This window comes from Marmota flaviventris, chromosome 3 (assembly GCF_047511675.1).
Source record: "Marmota flaviventris isolate mMarFla1 chromosome 3, mMarFla1.hap1, whole genome shotgun sequence".
NCBI lineage: Eukaryota > Metazoa > Chordata > Mammalia > Rodentia > Sciuridae > Marmota > Marmota flaviventris.
The window spans coordinates 82,509,415-82,530,945 of NC_092500.1; the positions used below are offsets into that span (position 1 = coordinate 82,509,415).

General features: G+C 37.1%; 1 protein-coding gene across 2 annotated transcripts in view; it reads right to left on the minus strand.

The window, feature by feature from the left end:
- Positions 1 to 642: 642 nt before the first annotated feature.
- Positions 643 to 21,531, minus strand: part of Ccdc91 (coiled-coil domain containing 91) — a 351,748-nt gene continuing 330,859 nt past the window's right edge. For both annotated transcript variants that reach the window (XM_027934258.3, XM_071610023.1), the window contains one exon: positions 643 to 1,765. In XM_027934258.3, coding sequence (XP_027790059.1) covers positions 1,655 to 1,765 — 111 coding nt within the window. In that variant the 3' untranslated portion in view covers positions 643 to 1,654. The remainder of the gene's footprint in view (positions 1,766 to 21,531) is intronic.

The following is a 21,531-nucleotide window of genomic DNA, read 5'->3' on the forward strand; positions in this document are numbered from 1 at the left end:
GAAAAAAATCACTGTAATCCAAAACAGTATATTACTATACATGGTGAGTATTCGGCAAATACTCATAGATTGATAGGTCATAATTTAACTTGACCTAACAATTTTTAAGTCAACAGCAAAGTTGAAACCCCAAATGGAAACTAAACAAAACAACACTTTGCGGTGGTCAGAGATAAAGGAGAGGAATAGACTACTATGTTGTCTTGACATTTTCAGTATCTTTGGATCTTACACTCTCTTGATCTTAGCTTCAGTGATCTTCTATGCTTCATACTAAGTCATACCTGACTAGCTTGTAAAACTGTCCTATCATTTAATTTCATGCTAAAGAGAGTCAAGAGGTTTTAAATAATGAACTATATCACTGTGTTACCTGCTGGCTCCTAAATTAATAACTCTCTTGCTTTTTTTTTACTATATTGAATTCAAGTCAATGTCCTACTTTATTTAATTTTTATTTGAATTATAAGAGAAAACTGAATATTAATTGTTAAGACTCTCAGTAACGATCATAAATATTTAAAGGAGAATATTTATAAAACATCATCATACTTGGATACAGAAGTTTGAGAAAGAAAATGTTCTAAAAAGAATTAAGAAAGAATTGAGGAAAAAAGAATTAAACAAGAAAAAAATAACCAGTAAGTTTTGGAGCTCCTTTTATTACACTGAGAAATCCCATAAAAGTACTAAGCCCATGAAAGTAGAAGCATTTCAGAAAATAAGACAAAATGTTTTCATCCATACATTTTATTGACATTTTAGTTTTGATGTTAAAATGCTTGTGATTTTGCACTGAAGCACACTGTTCATGAATTAACATTCCAAAGTACTGAGAAAAGATATATATCATATATTACATATCCTACGTTTGAACCTGAATTCCTATAAGTGGCTGAGTTATGTTCTCTGTCTAGAGAGTGAGTTCATGATTCAATTCATAGGATAAATGACCTCATTGATTTACACTGCCTTTAAAGAGCAGAAATAGGAAATAAGCATATATCACACATACTCCTTGAGTTTAAGTGGGATATCAGATCAAAGTGGAATTAATATCATTATCCTTAGTGTTTTGATTTCTATTTTGTTATTCAGTAGACCAATCAAAGTATATAGATCCAACTTCAGAAAAGAGGTTTAGTAATATCAGAATAATTCTCTATCATATCCAGCATTTCATCCAAATTACATAGGTAAATAGTTGATGAAATTTATGTTATTTCTATCCTTGAAATCAAATAAATCCATGATTACATTCTAGCATCTTATCAAAAATTATCATAAAGCAATCATAAAGATATTTATTTCTTTTGCCAAAGGCAGTATAATAGGCCACCAGAGGATATGAAATTTACTTAATTGCCTTTTGATAATGTGGCACTTTTCAATGGCTTTTGGGTCATATTATACTCTGTTGCTGTTACTACTACAAATAAAATAATAAATGTAAGGGAGAAAATAAGAGAAAATAAATTAAATTCCCTGGTAGTTCTTCTAAATATTGTTTTGCCTTATCCTTGAACTGGAAATCATTTCTCCAAGGCTTGGAAAAAAAATAAAATAAACCAAAAGCATCTTTATAATTCATGGCATGTATTTTAGACGTCTAATGATTTATGCAATACCAGTGTGGGTTAGCTTGTCATGTTCTTTATTCAATGTCAACTGGTTCCGTAGCTATTAAAGCACTTAACTGTTTCTGTGCACAGGAGAGGAACAGCTCCAAACTGGACAGGCTTCTTTGGCGGATGACTTGGTCAAGCTGTTGATTTTTTTTAAGAGAAAGAAGAGAGAAAACAACTTAGTGAAAGGATAAAGAATATTATATCACTGAAACCCACTAGAAAAGCTGTTTTACATGAGATGATTTAGGAAAACAAACAGTACTTTAAACTGAGTGACAGTGGAGTTACTGCCATATGACCTAAGATGAGATGATGATCATTATAATTTTAGAATTATTTAGTATTTAGTTACTGTAGAAATATCATAAATTTATCTGAAAGTGCCATGATTTTATTCTCTTTTAATGATGAGTAATTATTCCATTGTGTATATATATCACATTTTCTTTATCTATTCATTACTGAAGGGTTCTAGGTTGGTTCCACAATTTAGCTATTGTGAATTGTGCTGCTATAAACTTTGATGTGGCTGCATCACTGCAGTATGCTGTTTTTACATCATTTGGTAATAAACCAAGGAGTAGATAGGGTAAAGGGGTTGGAGAAGAAGGGAAGAGGTATGGGGGTAGAAAAGATGGTGAAATGAGGCAGACATTATTACTCTAAGTATATGTATGAAAACACAAATGGTGTGACTTTACTTTGTATACAACCAGGGACATAAAAAATTGTTCTCTATTTGTGTAACATGAATTGAACTGAATTCTGCTGTCATATATAACAAATTAGAATTAAAAGAGAAAAAGAAATATCTTATATTTTCTCAGAGTGACTTTAAAAAATAAAAAAAATACTAAAACATACTGCTTATTAATAAGTGTACAGACCAAACATCCACAAAGAGTATATAAATATCATAGATCATATAATGAAAGGAATGTATAGTACATAAAAGCAGCATAACCACATCATGCATAGGATTAAGTAGAATAAATCACAAGTAAGGAGATAATATCCTAAAATTAGAGTAAGTTTTTAGGAAGATATACTTTGAAATAATTTTTGGTAATAGTTGAAATCCATTTGACCTAGTTCTCCTATTTCAGCAGATATTTTTAAATTAGGATTATTTCAGTATACACATAGCAAATTAGTGCCATGAACAAAATAGGAGATTTAGTAAGCAAAATTATTTCCATTATATATAAGAAGAACTTTCTTACATATAAGAGCTTTCTTATGTATAAGAAAGAACTTTCTGGATGAAAAAGATTACTTAGTACACAAAGAAAAGTTTCCAATTCTTATGCCCTAAACAATTTGCCTATGGTATAAAAATAAAAACAAATGGTGATAACACATTGCCTACCAATTACAGAACAATGGAAAAATTCAAAAGAAAGCCAAAGAAATTCTATTTCACAATATATACCTGTCATATTTATAATGAAAATTGACATCTTCTTCCTGCAAGCCTCTTTCCAAAAAAATGAAAAAAAGAGAAAAATTCCAACAAGAGCTTTCTATTAAATTATACTTTGATAGTCCACTGATATTCAGAACAACTGATAAACTGGATGATTAAAATTTTGAAGTATTCTAAGAGTTAGTGAAAAAAAGAGTGCAAATTAGCAAAATCTCAAGAAATAGAACAGAACTCTTAATACTCCAATTCTAGTATTCTCAGACTTTACTATATGTAGAGAAATAGCATTTTGGCTTATCCTTGTTCCTCCTTGTCCCTTTCTCCTTTCTCTATCAGATGATACCTTCAGATAAACATATTCCTTCTGCTTACCAGAATCTATTGTAACAAGAGACTCTAACAATTTAAATCCCAAAGAGCCCAGATCTTGTGTATCTTGCTAACCTCTTATCCCCATCATCTAGAAGAGGGACTGGCACATGTTAGACACTTAAAGCAATGTACTAGGATATTACAGAGGCACTTTAAAAAATTTTTTTTAGTTGTAGTTGGACACAATATCTTTATTTTATTTATTTATTTTTATGTGGTGCTGAGGATCAAACCCAGGGCCCTGCATGTGCTAGGCAAGTGTTCTACCGCTGATCCACAACCCCAGCCCTGACAGATGCACTTTTAATGCAATGACCAGAGCATGTTCAACATAACTTCAAGGACATGTAGGAGATTAGAAGGGATTTTTAAAAAGTGATTTTAATATACATAAAATAGATTGAAAGTTAAATACCTGAAGCTTTTAAATTATTCCATACTTGGTCAAAATTCAAACAGTACAGAAGAGTATCCCACTACTCAGTTCCAGTCCATTCCCCAGTGACTTCTGTCTACTTATGATCCTTTCAAGCATTTAAAGTAGGCTTTAAATTTTTTTTGAAATATTGTAAAAAATATTGTTATGTGAAATAGGAGGGTTCATATCATTACATTATTCCACTGCCATTACTGGAAGGTTTTTCCCCATTTCATTTAAAATAATGACTTATTTGATAATATCCCACAATTTATTGTTGAGTCACTCATTGTTATATAAGTTTATTATAGCTTTTTTTTTTGAAGCAATAAGGAAATTTACAACCTGAATGCAAGATGTTCAAGGATTTCTCCTGGACAGATTTCAATATGTGGAATTCCTATGGCATAAAAGTTGTATACTGTAAATTGTAATAGATATTACTATTTTGTAGGGTGAGTATATCAAGATATCAGTCCCAAGCGTATCAAGATATAACTCCTAGTCTTATAGTGTATAAAAGTGCCAGTTTTCCCCATTTTATTCTTATTGAATACTAGCATTTTTACAATTTAACATATATAATTGATATTTAAAAGTATAACAAACTTATACTATTTTTTCATAAAGCACATGCACACATGCACACACATACACACAAATAAAGCTCAGAAGTATATCATTTTGAGGTACATACATTGGCAAGAAAACATTTCTTTTTAAGGCAAGGAAACAAGAGAATCAAAACTGAAGAGAGTTGTATTTGGAGAGTGCAGTCAGGCAGGATGAGATTTTAAGATTAGTGATAGCTTCATGGGTGTTTGTTTTATTATGCTCAATAAAAGTACATATATCATTTGTGCTTGTTTTAACAATTCAAAAGCTTCCGGAAATCCCACAAAATAATCAGGAGTTTCACTAAAAACAAATCTGACTTCATCTCATAGAACTTATGGGTATTAGATAAAAGAGAAACAAATCCTCTTTTTGAGGACATAGAACAAAAATTCAGTGTCTAACTAGTATTCAATTTGTGATTCGTGCATAAATAATATAGATTTATGAATTCAGAATTCTAGAATTTAAAATACCAAGGATATACATATAAGGAGAAAAATGTAATAGATTTCTATTACATGCCAATTTCTTCTTTCCTTTTGCTTGTGTTAAAAGTCACACTGGAATTACTAAGTATATAATGATGTACATGCTAGTTTTGGTTTCAGGGAACTGCCAAGGTTCATTTCAGATCTTTCCCCAACACCTTCCCAGAACTCTCTTGAAGTTAAAAATCCATTAAATAAATAGGACCAAGGAGCAATAAGGTGACACTGACACTCTGTTGGGAGGAAGCTAGAAATTGGACCACCATGCTTCCAATTTAGTCTGTTCTTCCTGGCCTGGTGAGATCACCCCTGTCAGAGGGGACACTTTCTATTGTAAGGAATTCTCCTCTCAAAAACAAGTCTTTCAAATTGATGTTCTTGGTTAATTTCTGAATTTCAAAACTTTCTGTTGATAAGGCATGACCTTATTATCCTTTATTAATGAAAGAAGAATTTCAGCAAGATATCCAATGTTTTTTGCTCTTTAAACAATGGGACTCAGTTGTTATTTGTGGTTTTTATTTCGAAGTAAAACAAAGACTTGTATTCTGTGACATATAAGTATAACAAATATTATATCCATAGTGGTGATGGGTAAATATTTTTAGATACTGGTTTGTAATTTCTTCATAACAGTTGTTATGGTTTGGATTTTAAACTCCCCTGTCCCCTCAAAAGCACGTGAGATCCAAGGCTTGGCCCAGCACAGCAGTGCATGGAGAGGAGGCCTTTGGTTCTCCAGGGCTCTGACCTTATTAATGGATAATCCATTGATGGATTCATGATGCAATGTTTGAGGGAGGGGCTTTGTTATAACAGGAAGCTTTCTTTTTGTTTCCAGATTATTGCCCTGAGGTTAGCTCTGTGCTCCACCACGTGCTTCCTGCTATGATGTGCTGTCTAACCACAGTCCCAAAATGATTAGGCCAAATGACCCTGAACCCCTGAAACTGAGCCAAAATAAATCTTTCCTTTTATTAAGTTGTTTATCTCAGATATTCTGTCACTGCAATGGAAAGCACAATAGTATAGCTCTAACTGCTCTGTTTTTGCTCCAATTTTTTGTGCTTCAGTTTCTATTCAGCTCTTATAGATTCCTGAGAAAAACTTAGGAGCTCTGAGACCTCTGAAACAGATAACTATATTTTACCAAAAAAGTTATAAAATATTTCCCTGTATTACCTCTGGTTTGCTAACTTTCTGCTGAAACCCATTTAGAAGTTCAGTACTACCTATTCAAAGTTAATTTTAATAAACTTAGAGTGGGGTAAAGAACATATGACTGGCCAATAATTCCATGTACCTATGGTATGGTGTTTCATACCATAGCAAGAGAAAAATAAAAAGCATTTATTGACCTTAGCTTTTATTTCCTTGCCATTAAAATGCAATATGACTTTAAACCAGCGTTTACAGTCAATTACATGCAAAATCTATTACAGAAAAATATGGCTTATTTGAATGTGACTGTTTATTAAGAACCTGGTTCATATACTAAAACACCTAATACATTGTTTTTGAGAAACAAAATATTGAAAAACAAAATACATATTCATACATAACATATTTAGTACTAACTGTGCTTTAAGTATCTTTTAGGCCTCTTCCAACAAAATATACCAAGAAATGTGAAAATATTAGTAGACTACCTTTAACATCATTATACTTCCAACCAATATGACTGCATATTTTAAATTTGGGCTTAAGAAATGATTTAATTTTTCAAAATGCTAGAAAGATATCTGGCAAATCACTGATGGAAAGTGACTCACACAAATATTATCAGTTTATTAACATGTTTTATGGACTCAGTTTTAACACTGATTAAGAAGCTCTTTCATGGGTATTAAAGAAAGGTCAGATATGATGATTTGGGACTGAAAGTACAGAGGCAAATTTTCCAGTTAACATCATATTGGGTAAAAAGGGTTATTTACCTTCTAATGACAGTCTCTCACTTATTACAAAACTGCCTTTTTAATGCTGTTATTTGAAAATGAATGTCTCTTTCTCTAATGTTATTATATATTCCTCTTGCTTATCATACTCATCTGCCATTTTATTTACATACTTTGAAGTTGAGCCAATCAATTATTAAACAGGACAATGAGCTGATCAATAAAAAAGGATGCCCACTATTTGTGCATTACCACTATAAAGCCTGGGTAAAAATGTCGACAATACTCTCCCTGTACTTAAGAGATTTATGATCTTTTTGGAGAGACACACATGTAACAGTTAAAGACCAATTATGCACTAATATGTGTAGTAAAGACTGAATCCAATGGAAGATGAGATACTGAGGATGTTATAGTGAAGAGTGTAGCAGGGTCTTGGAGAGTCAAAAACATTCCCTTAAGACAAAGAAAAATATGTGGAAAAAATTTCAGAAAAGGCAAATTAATGAAATGAAAGATATGGAACATTTAGAGACACTGAAGTGTAGTAAAGTGAGTGGAAAAAACCTAATTACATAATTCTTTCAGTTACCCATTTGTTTGCTACAATGTGCCAGGCAATGTTTATACATTAGAGATATAGTAGTGAATGAGAGGCCATTATACATCTGCCTTCATAGAATTTTCTGGTCTTATCATATATTTAGGATGAAGAGACAAATTAACACTCTCCAGGTGGAGGTCAATGGTATTTAAAAAATGATAAAGGAGAGATATAATGGGTAGGCTGATTAGAGAAGACTACTGGAGGAGGTGTGTACAGATTTGAAGAAAATGAAGGAAGAAGGGAGACATGCAAGAAACGTAAGGGAAGAATTTCGAGGCAGTTAAAACTGCAAGGGAAAAGTCTAAAAGGCGTTCAGACTATTTGGATAGAAGATTAAGCAGAAATCAAGTTTGAGTTTTGATGGGAAAACATTGGAGATATTTGAGCACAATTGCTCTACTTTAAAATAACATCACACTTGTTATTATGTGGACAACAGTGTATAAGGTGGAAGAGTGGAAGAAGAAAACACACTGAGAAGACTTTTGGTATAGGGAAGACGTAAATTTGATGTCTGCTGGCAGAAGGTGTAAGAGCAGGCCAGGTTTAGAGTGTTCTGAGACAGGGCTGATCTGAATGGCCAATGGATTACAAGTGTAGACGAAAGGAAAGGAGAAATATAAAGTGTTCCTTAAAATGATGGGGCTATTTCTTGAGATAGGATAGATTGGAGCAGGAGTGAGTTGGCGAGAGGAAAATATGGGTCTTGTTTTGGGATGATAAATTTTTCTAATCCCATCAGATGTGTCACAGCTATCAGATCTAAGAGTCTGCAACTCAGGGGAGAGCTCATCTGCATATAGGAGGCATTTAAAACATAGACAAAAATTCCTAGGGAATGAAGGTAGATAAAAGAGAAAAGACAAGAGGACTAAGTCCTGGGGCACACTAACACATGGATCATTATTATAATCGGTTAAACTGTGTTTTAAATCCCAGCCTTCATACATGTGGGTGTGATCTTACTTAGAAATAGAGTCTTTGCTGATGTTAAGATGTAAGTTAAATGAGTTCATACAGGACTAGGAGGGACCCCAAATCTAATCACTGTCCTTATAAGAAGACACATGGATACGTGGACTGGGATAAGAGGCCACGTGAAGAAGGCAAAGATTGGCAAGATTGGAGTGATGTAGCTATGTGTTAAGAAATGACAAAGATTTTGCCAGTTGTCACTGGAAGCAAGATAGCAGTGTGAAGCACATTGTCCCCCAAGTCTCAGAGAGATTATGGCCCTGCTCACACTTTGATTCTGGGCTTATTGTCTCCAGAACCATGACAGAATATATTTCTCTTGTTTTAAGTTATCCAGTTTGTTGAAAATTATTATAGCAGTCTGAGGAAACAATTATTTTCCACATTGGTCCTTACATTAGAGAAGTATTTCTTATGATATGTTCCACAAAATACTATTTCTATGCATGATCCTTTTTTTTCTTTTGTTTTGTTTTTTAAAAGGGTCATTTTGTCAAGTAAATTTGAGAAATGCAGGATTAGAAATGTTCCAATCACATAAGACTTATCAGACCTTTGTGCTAATATGCATTGTGAATTGCCAAAATGGTACTCTACAGGTAGTGTTGCCCAAACTTCTTAAACCTTAGAATCACATGTGGGTATGTATATAAGGCATATTTTGGAAAATACCCTATGAATCAATTTCTTTTGAGAACTTCTCTAGACGACAAACTACAAATAAAAGGAGAAGAAAAGTTTTCCCTTTAATAATAAGTAATCATGGAATTTTGTGAGATTTTGAGACTTGTTGGTCTAACATCTATGTTACAGTTACGGAAAATGGATTCTTTAATAAAGGACCAATTTTACATTCGTAACATAATCTCCTCTACTTCTTTAAAAATTTTACTTCTTTAAAATATATTTAAAGGTATTATTTATTTATTTTTGATACTTGGGATTGAACCCAGGAGCACTCTACCACTGAGCTACATCCCTAGCCCTTTTAAAATTATTTATTTATTTATTTATTTATTTATTTATTTTGAGACAAGGTCTCACTAAGTTGCCAAGGCTGGCAGGGGTGATAGCTATGCACCACCTAACCTGGTTACTTAAAGGTATTTGACTGAGTTTAATCTCTGCTTAAGAATTCTACTATGTACTGAGGAGATTCTATGGGCTCACCCAGTCTTTGACAGTGGATAGATAAGAGACTCATCCTGGAATATCAAGAATCAGGACCATGTCCAGAAAGGTGCTGAAAACTGTTCCAAATGAGATGATATGACCACTCTTAACTTGATATAGCCAGGAAGAAAGCAGACTATGGATTTATTTTAAAGCTTAATATGCACACACAATTGTAATGGCCTAGCTTACTTTATAAAGTCATCATATATGGTCTCATAAACCTGAAGATCAAGTTTTTTTCATGAGTAACAATTATTTTTATTGTGATATTTCATCACTTTTGTGTTCAGTACCATCTATCCTTCCCTTTCTCTTTTTTTTTTTTTAATTTTTTATTGTGGGTTGTTCAAAACATTACAAATTTCTTGACATATCATATTCCACACTTTGATTCAAGTGGGTTATGAACTCCCACCTTCACCCCATACACAGATTGCAGAATCACATCTGTTACACATCCATTGATTTACAAATTGCCATACTAGTGTCTGTTGTGCTCCACTGCCTTTCCCATCCTCCACCCTCCCCCCTCCCCACCTCTCCCCTCCCCTCCCCTCCTCTCTCTCTACCTCCTCCACTGTATAACCCTGAGGGTCTCCTTCCATTACCATGCAATTTCCCTTCTCTCTCCCTTTCCCTCCCACCTCTCATCCCTGTTAAATGTTAATCTTCTTCTCCTGTTCTTCGTCCCTACACTGTTCTTAGTTACTCTCCTTATATCAAAGAAGACATTTGGCATTTGTTTTTTAGGGATTGGCTAGCTTCACTTAGCATAATCTGCTCTAATGCCATCCATTTCCCTGTAAATTCTATGATTTTGTCATTTTTTAATGCAGAGTAATACTCCATTGTGTATAAATGCCACATTTTTTTTATCCATTCGTCTATTGAAGGGCATCTAGGTTGGTTCCACAGTCTTGCTATTGTGAACTGTGCTGCTATGAACATCGATGTAGCAGTGTCCCTGTAGCATGCTCTTTTTAGGTCTTTAGGGAATAGACCAAGAAGGGGAATAGCTGGGTCAAATGGTGGCTCCATTCCCAGCTTTCCAAGAAATCTCCATACTGCTTTCCAAATTGGCTGCACCAATCTGCAGTCCCACCAGCAATGTACAAGTGTACCCTTTTCCCCACATCCACGCCAGCACTTGTTGTTGTTTGACTTCCTAATGGCTGACAATCTTACTGGAGTGAGATGGTATCTTAGGGTGGTTTTGATTTGCATTTCTCTGACAGCTAGAGATGTTGAGCATTTTTTCATGTACTTGTTGATTGACTGTATGTCCTCCTCTGAGAAGTGTCTGTTCAGGTCCTTGGCCCATTTGTTGATTGGGTTGTTTGTTTTCTTATTGTCTAATTTTTTGAGTTCTTTGTATACTCTGGATATTAGGGCTCTATCTGAAGTGTGAGGAGTAAAGATTTGTTCCCAGGGTGTAGGCTCCCTATTTACCTCTCTTATTGTTTCTTTTGCTGAGAAAAAACTTTTTAGTTTGAGTAAGTCCCATTTGTTGATTCTAGTTATTAACTTTTGTGCTATGGGTGTCCTATTGAGGAATTTGGAGCCCGACCCCACCGACTGTAGATCGTAGCCAACTTTTTCTTCTATCAGACGGCGCGTCTCTGATTTGATATCAAGCTCCTTGATCCATTTTGAATTCACTTTTGTGCATGGCGAGAGAAAGGGATTCAGTTTCATTTTGTTGCATATGGATTTCCAGTTTTCCCAGCACCATTTGTTGAAGATGCTATCCTTCCTCCATTGCATGCTTTTAGCCCCTTTATCAAATATAAGATAGTTGTAGTTTTGTGGATTGGTTTCTGTGTCCTCTATTCTGTACCATTGGTCCACCCGCCTGTTTTGGTACCAGTACCATGCTGTTTTTGTTACTATTGCTCTGTAGTATAGTTTGAAGTCTGGTATCGCTATACCGCCTGATTCACACTTCCTGCTTAGCATTGTTTTTGCTATTCTGGGTCTTTTATTTTTCCATATGAATTTCATGATTGCTTTCTCTATTTCTACAAGAAATGCCGATGGGATTTTGATTGGCATTGCATTAAACCTATAGAGAACTTTTGGTAATATCGCCATTTTGATGATGTTAGTTCTGCCTATCCATGAACAGGGTATATTTTTCCATCTTCTAAGATCTTCTTCTATTTCTCTCTTTAGGGTTCTGTAGTTTTCATTGTATAAGTCTTTCACCTCTTTTGTTAGGTTGATTCCCAAGTATTTTATTTTTTTTGAAGATATTTTGAATGGAGTGGTTGTCCTCATTTCCAATTCAGAGGATTTGTCGCTGATATACAGGAATGCCTTTGATTTATGTGTGTTGATTTTATATCCTGCCACTTTGCTGAATTCATTTATTAGCTCTAATAGTTTCTTTGTAGAGCCTTTTGGGTCTGCTAGGTATAGAATCATATCATCTGCAAATAGTGATAATTTAAGTTCTTCTTTTCCTATTTTTATGCCTTTAATTTCTTTCGTCCGTCTAATTGCTCTGGCCAGTGTTTCGAGAACTATGTTGAACAGAAGTGGAGAGAGAGGGCATCCCTGTCTAGTTCCAGATTTTAGAGGGAATGCCTTCAGTTTTTCTCCATTCAGAATGATGCTAGCCTGAGGCTTAGCATAGATTGCTTTTACAATATTGAGGTATGTTCCTGTTATCCCTAGTTTTTCTAGAGTTTTGAACATAAAGGGATGCTGTACTTTGTCAAATGCTTTTTCCGCATCTATCAAGATGATCATATGGTTCTTATTTTTAAGTCTATTGATGTGGTGAATAACATTTATTGATTTCCGTATATTGAACCAGCCTTGCATCCCAGGGATGAATCCTACTTGATCATGGTGTACAATTTTTTTGATATGTTTTTGTATCCGATTCGCCAGAATTTTATTGAGGATTTTTGCATCTAGGTTCATTAGAGATATTGGTCTGTAGTTTTCTTTCTTTGAAGTGTCTTTGTCTGGTTTAGGTATCAGGGTGATGTTGGCCTCATAGAATGAATTTGGAAGTTCTCCCTCCTTTTCTATTTCCTGAAGTAGCTTGAAAAGTATTGGAATTAGTTCTTCTTTAAACGTTTTGTAAAATTCTGCTGTATACCCATCTGGACCTGGGCTTTTCTTAGTTGGTAGTCTTTTTATGGTTTCTTCTATTTCCTCAATTGATATTGGTCTGTTTAGGTTTTCTATATCCTCCTGACTCAATCTGGGCAGATCATATGACTTAAGAAATTTATCTATGCCTTCACTATCTTCTAATTTATTGGAGTATAAGGATTCAAAATAGTTTTTGATTATCTTCTGTATTTCTGAAGTGTCTGTTGTGATATTGCCTTTTTCATCCCGTATGCTAGTAATTTGAGTTCTCTCTCTTCTTCTCTTCGCTAGCATCGCTAAGGGTCTGTCGATTTTGTTTATTTTTTCAAAGAACCAACTTTTAGTTTTGTCAATTTTTTCAATTGTTTCTTTTGTTTCGATTTCATTAATTTCAGCTCTGATTTTAATTATTTCTTGCCTTCTACTTCTTTTGCTGTTGTTTTGCTCTTCATTTTCCAGGATTTTGAGATGAAGTATGAGATCATTTATTTGTTGGTTTTTTCTTTTTTTAAGGAATGAACTCCAAGCAATGAATTTTCCTCTTAGAACTGCTTTCAATGTGTCCCATAGATTCCGATATGTTGTGTCTGTGTTTTCATTTATCTCTAAGAATTTTTTGATTTCCTTCTTGATGTCTTCTATAACCCATTGATCGTTCAGTAACCTATTGTTCATTCTCCAAGTGATGTATGCTTTTTCCTTCCTTCTTTTATCGTTGATTTTCAGTTTCATTCCATTATGATCAGATAAGATGCATGGTATTATCTCTACTCCTTTATATTGTCTAAGAGTTGCCCTGTGACATAATATATGATCTATTTTTGAGAAGGATCCATGTGCTGCTGAGAAAAAAGTGTAACTGCTTGATGTTGGGTGGTATATTCTATATATGTCAATTAGGTCTAGGTTATTAATAGTGTTATTGAGTTCTATAGTTTCCTTATTCAACTTTTGTTTGGAAGATCTGTCCAGTGGCGAGAGAGGTGTGTTGAAGTCTCCCATGATTATGGTATGGTGGTCTATTAGACTCTTGAACTTGAGAAGAGTTTGTTTGACGAATATAGCTGCACCATTGTTTGGGGCATAAATATTTATGATTGTTATGTCTTGTTGGTGTATGGTTCCCTTAAGCAGTATGTAGTGTCCCTCTTTATCTCTTTTGATTAACTTTGGCTTGAAATCTATTTTATTTGATATGAGTATGGACACTCCTGCTTGTTTCCGAAGTCCATATGAGTGATATGATTTTTCCCAACCTTTCACCTTCAGCCTATGTATGTCCTTTCCTATCAAATGCGTCTCCTGTAGGCAGCATATTGTTGGGTCTTGTTTTGTGATCCATTCTACTAGCCTGTGTCTCTTAATTGGTGAGTTTAAGCCATTAACATTTAGGGTTATTATTGAGATATGGGTTGTTCTTCCAGCCATATTTGTTTATTTCTGTTACTAAACATGGTTTGTTTTCCTCTTTGATTATCCCCCCCCCCCCTTTACTGTCCTACCTCCCACTGTTGGTTTTCATTGTTATTTTCCATTTCCTCTTCCTGTAATGCTTTGGCGAGGATGTTTTGAAGAGATGGTTTTCTAGCTGCGAATTCTTTAAACTTTTGTTTATCGTGGAAGGTTTTAATTTCATCCTCCATCCTGAAGCTTAATTTCGCTGGATACACAATTCTTGGTTGGAACCCATTTTCTTTCAGTGTTTGAAATATGTTATTCCAGGATCTTCTAGCTTTCAGAGTCTGTGTTGACAGATCAGCTGTTATCCTGATTGGCTTACCCCTAAATGTAATCTGCTTCCTTTCTCTTGTAGCTTTTAAAATTCTCTCCTTATTCTGTATGTTGGGCATCTTCATTATAATGTGTCTAGGTGTGGATCTCTTATGATTTTGCACATTCGGCGTCCTGTAGGCTTCTAGGATTTGGGATTCTGTCTCATTCTTCAAGTCTGGGAAGTTTTCTTGTATTATTTCATTGAATAGACTTCTCATTCCTTTGGTTTGGAGCTCTGTACCTTCCTGTATCCCAATGACTCTTAAATTTGGTCTCTTAATGTTATCCCATATTTCTTGGATGTTCTGCTCATGGTTTCTTAACAGTCTTGCTGAGCTGTCTATGTTCTTTTCCAGTTGAAATACTTTGTCTTCATTGTCTGATGTTCTATCTTCTAAGTGTTCTACTCTGCTGGTAGTATTCTCCATTGAGTTTTTAAGTTGGTTTATTGCTTCCTGCATTTCTAGGATTTCTGTTTGTTTGTTTTTTATAACCTCTATCTCCCTGTATAGTTGATCCTTTGCTTCCTGGATTTGTTTGCGTAATTCGTTGTCGAAGTGATCTTTCATTGTCTGATTTTGCTGTTTAATGTCTTCCTTGATACTCCAGATCATCTGAAGCATGTATATCCTGAATTCTTTATCTGACATTCCCTCTGCTGCAGCTGTTACCTCTTCTAAAGTTGCGTTGACCTGCATTGCTTGTGGTCCTTTCTTTCCTTGTCTTTTCATACTGCTTGCGTATCTTTCCTGCAGGTGCAGGCGGCGGCTCTGCTCTCTTCTTATTCCAATTGGGGTGTCGTGGCTACCACGCCGGCAGGTCACTGGGCCTGTTCTGGGAGCTGGCGGCGGCTCTGTTCTGCCCCTACTCCAATTGGGGTGACGAGTGTACCACGCCGGCAGGCCACCGGGCCTGATCCGCCGGTCGGTTGCAGGTTTGCCTACCCTGCAGGCGCGGGCGGTGGCTCTACTCTGCCCCTACTGCAAATGGGGTGACGTGTCTGTCGTACCGGCAGGCCACTGGGCCTGTCCCGCTGGTCGGTCGCAGATCTGCCCACCTTTCGGGCACGGGTGGAGGCTCTGCTCTGCCACTACTCCAATTAGGGTGGTGTTTGTACCACGCTGGCAGGCTCCTTGGCCTGATCCGCAGGTCTGTTGTAGGTCTGCCTACCTTGGAGGCGCGGGCGGCGGATCTGCCCTGCCCCTCCTACCACGCCTGCGGACCCCTGGGCCTGATCTACAGGTTGATCACTGGTCTGCTCACCCTGCGGGCACGGGTGGCGGTTCTGCTCCGCCCCCGATTGGGGTCACGTGACCACCACACCGGCAGGGCCTGATCCGGGCGTGGGAGAAGGATCTGCTCTGCCCCTACTCCAGTTGGGGTGACGTGTGTACCACACTGGCAGGCCACTGGGCCTGACCCGCCAGGCTGTCACAGGTCTGTTTACCTTGCACGCTCATTCGTCACAGCGCGAACCGCGGCTCTGCCCTGCCCCTCCTACCACGCCCATGTACCACTGGGTCGCGGGTCTGCCCACCTTGTGGTTGCGGGTGGCGGCTCCGCTCCGCCCCCTCTCCAATTGGGGTCACGCGGTCACCACGCTGGCAAGCCGCTGGGCCTGCTCCGGGCGCTGGCGGCGGCCCGGCTCCTTCCCTCTGGCTCGACGACAAATTGAGGAGACTCGGGTGACTGTGCCTCACCCCCCCTACCAGGAGACCAACTGCTTATGTCAGCACTGGTATTGATGAAGTTCCCTCCTCCGCCCCTTTCTGCAGACATCAGATCTCTGCCATGTCGGTATCCTATGCGAATGGCAGCATTTCGTTCCCCTTGCCGGGCAACCAAAGCAACGGGTGAGTCCTGACCGGCCCTCAGCAGGACCCGGACCGAGAAGCAGTTTCCGCGGGCTCCTAGCCCCGGGCCAGGGAAGTTCCGGGAGCCAGAACTCGGCCACTCCGTGCTCGGTGTAAGCTCCTATAAATGTAAGCTCCAAGAAGCAGTCCCCGCGGGCTCAGTTCCGGGAGCCGTAATTCGGCTGCTTAGTGCTTGTTGTATGCTCTGGTAGGCGCAGGGTCCAAGAAGCAGCCTCCGCGGGCTCAGCAGCCGCTCCGCGCTGGGTATTCACTCCGATAAGATCAGGTTCTAAGAAGCACCCAGGCGCTGAGCCCTAGCAATCTGTCTGCAAGCCGCAGGCGAATTGCAGCCTGAAATTACCTGTTCTATGGCTGAATGAGCTGCGGTCAGTCGAAAACAGCGGTGGTGACGTCGGTTTACCAACATGGTGGCTGCTGGCCTCCTCTGTGGTCTGACCGGTGTGGAGAACCGAGATGGACCGCTTCCTTCCCCCGTCTCGAACCCAGAATTCAGCCCTGAGTACGGTGCTTGCGCGGCTGGCAGAAACTGCAGCGCTGTAACCCTGCGTCTCTATCCCAGCGCACGCTGCAGATTCTAGCCTCGGGCCGATTTGCTGAATAAGCAGTGCGACAAACCTCTCGCGTTTGAGTCCCCGTAGCTGATCCTCGTGCGATGGAAATCCTTCCTCCAGGTTCCGGAGCACCCCACTATTGCTGGAAATTCCTAACAAGATATCCTTTAGCCGTCCTGACTTGTCATACTCCCACACAGTGAAGCAGCACACGGGGGCAATGCACTCCCCTCGCCGCCATCTTTAAACTCCCCTTCCCTTTCTCTTGAACCCTTGAATTCTGTTTCTCATTACTAGAGTTTAAAAAAATTCAGATTTATCTGTAACATTACTGGTTACATTAATGGAGATTCTCTAGTACCTATTTTACTACTGGTATACTCATCAAAAAAAATCCTTCTCTTTTAAAATACTCTTTTCTTTATATTTTCAGATAATTAAATTTGATATGAGAGGACTATGTTGTATGTAAAGCTGAAGATTAGACATGAAATTCCCTCCCTGGGAATATAGCTATGCTATTACTGTAAATCATGCTGAAAAACTTTGAGTCAACTTCAGGATGATACTGTTATATAAAATAAATGTTTCACATAACTCAGACTCTAAAAAAGATTCAGTATAGTCTTGGTAGTTTTTTTGAACTAAGACAGTGCCAGTTGCTTCAGTCTTGAACTTCAGAAAATTTAGGCTTACCCTCTCTTCACTAGAACATCCACAGGCCATCATCCATGCTCTATGAAGATTTTCAACTCAGTTCACACCTCCTATTCTCTTTGAGAATACTTTTGAATGTAAAAGTATAAAAGTATATTTTGCATCTATTTAGATAGTTCAAAAATGTCAAAATACGAAGAAGGGGTGTAACTTTCCAGTGTTCACAAGATGAATTACAGATGCTCTTTTAGAGCAAATGAAAAACTGGTATAAAGATTCTTAAACCCCACTGGCCACAACAAAAAAACTTTTTTTTTTTTTTTTGGTTTTGTTTTGTTTTAAGATGTCTTAGGGTAAGTAAATTCTCTGCTTTTGAATCATCTAAAGTAAGTTCTACATATTTGGGCTATTCTGCCTTTTGATCCCGAACTATCCTAGAATCCACTAGGAAACAGGATACTCAAATACTCATTTTTTTCTTTACTAAATCATACAGACACAATAAACGAATATGTATTCCAGACTGTAATGTGTGGGCGCACCACCTTGGAACACATTCTTATTTGATCTTGCAAGTTAAACAGCAGCAGTTGGCCAGAGAAGGATGAACTGTGGCGAATGAAGACAGCAGGCATTAAACTACAGTTTCCTATGTGAAGTTTAGTGAATTTGAAAAGAGAAGGTTTCTTATTACAACTGTTTTACTTCTTTTTTCTTTTGGGCGGGGTTACTAGGGACTGAACCCAGGGTTGCTTAGCCACTGAACCAAATCCCCAGCCCTTTTCGTATTTTATTAGAGACAGAGTCTCACTGAGTTGCTTAGGACCTCACTAAATTGCTGAGGCTGGTTTTGAACTTGTGATCCTCCTGCCTCAGCCTCCCAAGCCACTGGGATCACAGGCATACACCACTGCACCCAGCTTGTTTTACTTCTCATTCTGACAACTTCCAAAGAGGATCTAAAAATGTGCAAAACAACTAAAAAAATAAATACTGTAGATTTAGGAGAACTTTGAGAAAAAGTATACGTGAATGAAGTTGCACAACAGGTGTACCAAAATCCTAACTCAGTCTATACTTACCTATTAATAAATAGGTTCTGTGTTCTACCTTCTAGAGGTCAATGACAGGTAAAGAATTTATTTCAAATAAACCCATAGTTTGAGTCTGTCAAGGCATATTTTAATATGACATTCCACATAAAGTTTTTAATACAATTTGTTACATGCTTCCAAGCCATGTAACATTATTGTACAAGTTCAGGCAAATATTGTGTAGGATGTCCTTTTGTAAATTAAATATAGGTAAATATTTAAATATTATTTATATTGTTCTAAATATATCTTGCTCCAAACAAAATTCTTGTTGTATTTTTATCAACTCAACTTTTATTTTAGCAATCCCACTGTGCTAACATAAAGAACAGTATCTGCCAATCACTACTTCCCCTTTTGTTTTGACCTTTAGCCTTTGAAACTTAAACTTATTTTGAAGTAGAAGAATTACATGACCTCTTTGATTCTTGACTCCTCATATTAACTTTAAATCTCCCATTACTGATACTTTGCCATATATGTTTCAATCTACAAAAACAAGCCAAAGGTTGCCCACAAGTTTTATTCTTGAGCTCTTTGTACACATGTATTGAAAATGATTTTATAGTGCCTGGGGAATAATAATCCTGTAATGCTAGATTAAGTCTGATCTTTTCTTGTTTTTCAAATAGCTTTAATACTTCTTGATTGGTAGTGCTTACCACCTGTTATGCACAGGTGAAACCTCTTTATGTGTTATATCAGTTATCTACTGCTGTGTAACAAATCACCTAAGTTTAATGTCTTAATAGAAACAATAAATATTTATCATTTCAGTTTCTGTAATTCAGGAAATTGAAAAGTGAACATGGCTTACCAAAGTGCCTCTGGCTCACGTTCTCTGGTGAGACTGCAATCAAGTTGTAGGCTGGGGCTCTAATTAATCTCAAAGTTCAACTGGGGAGGGATTTGCTTCCAAGCCCAACCAGTAACTGTTGCCAGGCCTCAAAATATTACCTTCCAATTAAGCCGAGGTGAGCTGCCTAATGATATGGAAGTTGCCTAATGCTATGGAAGCTGGCTTTTTCTTAAGCAAGCAATCCAATACAAAATAAGAAAGCAAGGGTATACCCAGAAAGTGAGAGAGCACCCAAGACAGAAGTCACAATCTCCAATTCCAGAGCAAGGCATCTCTGGGAAACACCTACTATGTATTATCACATTTTTTCCCCTCTCAATTACCGTATGAATGAGGCCACTGAGGCTTAGAGAGGTTATGACTTGCCCAAGTGGCAGGGCTAGGGCTTAAATCCAGGTGTGTATGACACTAAAACCTATTCTCTAAAGCAAAATAATTCACAGCCTTCTTAGATAAGAACTTCAGTTATGTCTGTAGGCCTTGGCACAATATCTGTTTTGATATAAATAGGTAGGAATTTCTTCCATTGTATTACACTAGTGCAAAACACTTGTCAAGGTGCCAAAAGCCCTATAGATACAATAATTAAACCATGTAATTATCTTCTCTTCATAAACAGTAGATTCAATAGAAGATTTCTTTATATGAACATACAAATGGCTCTGAATACATTTAAAGAAAACCAGCACATTAAATACATCATAAAAGAAATCACTGCCTTAAAGAATCTGTAAACCTCCTGTGGCTATATATAAAAACATTATAATACTTCCCCATAGGTTCATAATGAAAGAAAGGCAAAACATTCATAACAGGCTATGTGCAGTACTAATCTCACTTTTTGGTATGGTACTTTGTAGGCTTGGGCAATCTTTGCTTGCTTACATTCACATTTCCACTACTAGTAAAACTGATAAGTATTCAAATACAACCTGCTCCACATCTGGGATGCATACATGATTCCCATTAAGAATTCTAATTCCTTTGTTTTCAAAATGGAGCTAATGGAACAAAGTACTATTCAATCAAATGGAAGGTAATTGTGAATAGACTCCACCCTCCCTTTTTAAATGAACAGGGTGCCCTTTCTCATCATTCAGGATTTTATGGTGAATATTTGATCATTGATGCCTTAAGAAAACAAAACCATCTGGAATATTTTAAAACAGATTTATCCTGCTGAGGAGAACAAGTGGGAAAATACCCTCCATATCAGTCCTCTTAAAATCCTTGCTGCCTCCCAGCTGGATCTAGGAATGTAATGAAATCCTAATATTCCTCCTTCTGGTACACAAGTAAAGGAGGGCTGTTTTCACTTAAGAAAGCTAATGCTGGATGCTACTACCTAAAACTGCCAATGGCACCTGCTCAGGTAGCAGATGCTGAGTAATAATTAACACTGAAATCAAGGATCATGGCAAAGCTTGGTATTTGCCTCTCTAATATGCATTCTTTTTCTTCCTAACCAACAAGGTTCCAGATTCATTTTAAGAACAATGTGCACATCATTCTCAAGTCTCCCTTGCAAGGAGCAGCCAAAGAAATCTGAGGAGTCAGTGCATGGGATCTCCAGGATAGCACCTTACAAGCATGATAGACAATTATGCCTTTTCTTTTTTTGTTCTATGCATTTTTTCCTCCCTCCACTTTCACAAATGTGAAAGTTTGATGGGGCCCCAGGAGCCACTCTAATGACGTAAGTTAATATTAAGGATAGAAAAAGAAACAAGACAGAAGGATCCTGAATTCTTTGTGACTTCCTTTAGCTTCTATGCTAGCTCTGAACTGCTTGCTTCTGAATTTGCTTATGTCATTGTTATTTATACTTTCTTTTACAAGAAACAAATGTAAAAGTCAAGGGATAAAGGTAACAACTTTACATTGTACATATCTACTGTTACAACAGAAACAAAAATTTAGTTTTGAGATTATTATTTCAAGACTTTTGTGAACAAGCTCAAAATGCTAAGTAAGATTGAAATTCCATAAGAGCTAGAAATTGTAATTTAAGG